The sequence below is a fragment of the Micropterus dolomieu genome, linkage group LG04, assembly GCF_021292245.1.
Source record: "Micropterus dolomieu isolate WLL.071019.BEF.003 ecotype Adirondacks linkage group LG04, ASM2129224v1, whole genome shotgun sequence".
Classification (NCBI taxonomy): Eukaryota; Metazoa; Chordata; class Actinopteri; order Centrarchiformes; family Centrarchidae; genus Micropterus; species Micropterus dolomieu.
Window position 1 is genome coordinate 11,964,741 of NC_060153.1, and position 1,950 is coordinate 11,966,690.

Here is a 1,950-nt window from a genome sequence, read left to right on the forward strand (position 1 = left end):
GGGCTGGCTCAGGTGATCCCTGAACCATTGTAGTTATGCTGTTACTGGCCTAGATTGACGGGAGACTTCCCATGATGCACTGAGCTGCCCCTCTCCTGCCCCTCCATCTGTATGCATTATTATCCCATTAATGCAAGATACTAATGCCACATCTTCCCTCTCCTATAGTTTTGTGCATTCTCTTCACTCCTTTCACTTTCAGCAGGTAATTTCTGCCTCTGGAGCTGTGCAGTCTGAATCTAATATTACAAGCCAGTACTGTCCCCATGTTCCTGCTCGACACCCACTGCTACAATTATTATCATTATCAGTGCTATAACTATATTTATCTATTTGTATTATTACCACTTCCATTACTATTATTTTAAATCTCTATGTGGAACTTACATTGTGCACTGTGTGTTCTCTTTCATCCTGCTACTCACCGCAGAAGCCGCACAATCCTTTTGTATAATCGCCCATAAATGTGCATGTTATTCAGAGAATATTGTTTGAGTAAAAAGCATGCTATGATAGTGCATGGGCATTTTACCTCGCTGACCACTGATATAGCTAATCTCTGGAACGCTGCAGAGGATGGATTGGAAAGATCTGATGTAAATGTTTCGTTAAGACGAAACTGAAGACCCAGGGTTCCCTCACTGGGTGAAGGTGGATTTGTTGATGCAGTGGTGGTTGAAGCTGGTGCAGAAGTAGAAGCGGTTGTTGCACTGGTAACTGTAGTTGTGTGTGCAGTAGGGGCAGCTGTTGCATTAGGAGCTGCAGTTGGAGCCACTGTAATGTTGGGAGCCGCTGTGGTGATGGCTGTTGCATGAGGTGCTGCAGTTGGAGCCACTGTAATGTTGGGAGCCGCTGTCGGGGCAGCTGTTGCATTAGGAGCTGCAGTTGGAGCCACTGTAATGTTGGGAGCCGCTGTCGGGCCAGCTGTTGCATTAGGAGCTGCAGTTGGAGCCACTGTAATGTTGGGAGCCGCTGTCGGGCCAGCTGTTGCATTAGGAGCTGCAGTTGGAGCCACTGTAATGTTGGGAGCCGCTGTTGGGACAGCTGTTGCATTAGGAGCTGCGGTTGGAGCCACTGTAATGTTGGGAGCCGCTGTGGGGGCAGCTGTAGCATTAGGAGCTGTAGTTGGAGCCACTGTAATGTTGGGAGCCGCTGTCGGGGCAGCTGTTGCATTAGGAGCTGTAGTTGGAGCCACTGTAATGTTGGGAGCCGCTGTCGGGGCAGCTGTTGCATTAGGAGCTGTAGTTGGAGCCACTGTAATGTTGGGAGCCGCTGTCTGCATTAGGAGCTGCAGTTGGAGCCACTGTAATGTTGGGAGCCGCTGTGGGGGCAGCTGTAGCATTAGGAGCTGTAGTTGGAGCCACTGTAATGTTGGGAGCCGCTGTCGGGGCAGCTGTTGCATTAGGAGCTGTAGTTGGAGCCACTGTAATGTTGGGAGCAGCTGTCGGGCCAGCTGTTGCATTAGGAGCTGCAGTTTGAGCCTCTGTAATGTTGGGAGCCGCTGTCGGGACAGCAGTTGCATTAGGAACTGCAGTTGGAGCAGCTGTTGGGGCAGCTGTAGCGTTAGTTGCGGCGCTGGAAAAAGCAGCTGTACCAAAGCCAATGGTTTATCGATTAATATACTGTAACATGCATTTAATTTAAATAGATGAGATTAAAAATATGAATACAAAAATTGATTAAGTTTGACTTTTGTGTCTTAAATTACTTACTTATGTTAAAGCTTCCTGGTATAATGTTCAGGGTAGAGTTGCTTGTAAGTGCAGTACTGAGTTGTGCAGTTGCATTGCTTGCTGGAGGAACTGAGTTTGGATCTGTGAACACCATGGTCGAGTCGACAACCACTGATCCACTCCTACAATGGCAAAGAAAGAAAGCAACTCTTTTAAAAGCAAGTGACCAGCAAATGTGAAGAAAAAATAAGTCAGTGATTGAAATTTATTCATACCT

At 47.5% G+C, this 1,950-nt stretch overlaps 1 protein-coding gene across 1 annotated transcript in view; it reads right to left on the minus strand.

Annotated features, from left to right (window-relative positions):
• LOC123969673 (mucin-5AC-like) overlaps positions 1 to 1,522 on the minus strand; it is a 5,940-nt gene extending 4,418 nt beyond the window's left edge. Inside the window, exon 1 of the mRNA XM_046047291.1 lies at positions 533 to 1,522. Within this exon, the coding sequence (XP_045903247.1) occupies positions 533 to 1,522 (990 nt within the window). The remainder of the gene's footprint in view (positions 1 to 532) is intronic.
• Positions 1,523 to 1,950: the final 428 nt, after the last annotated feature.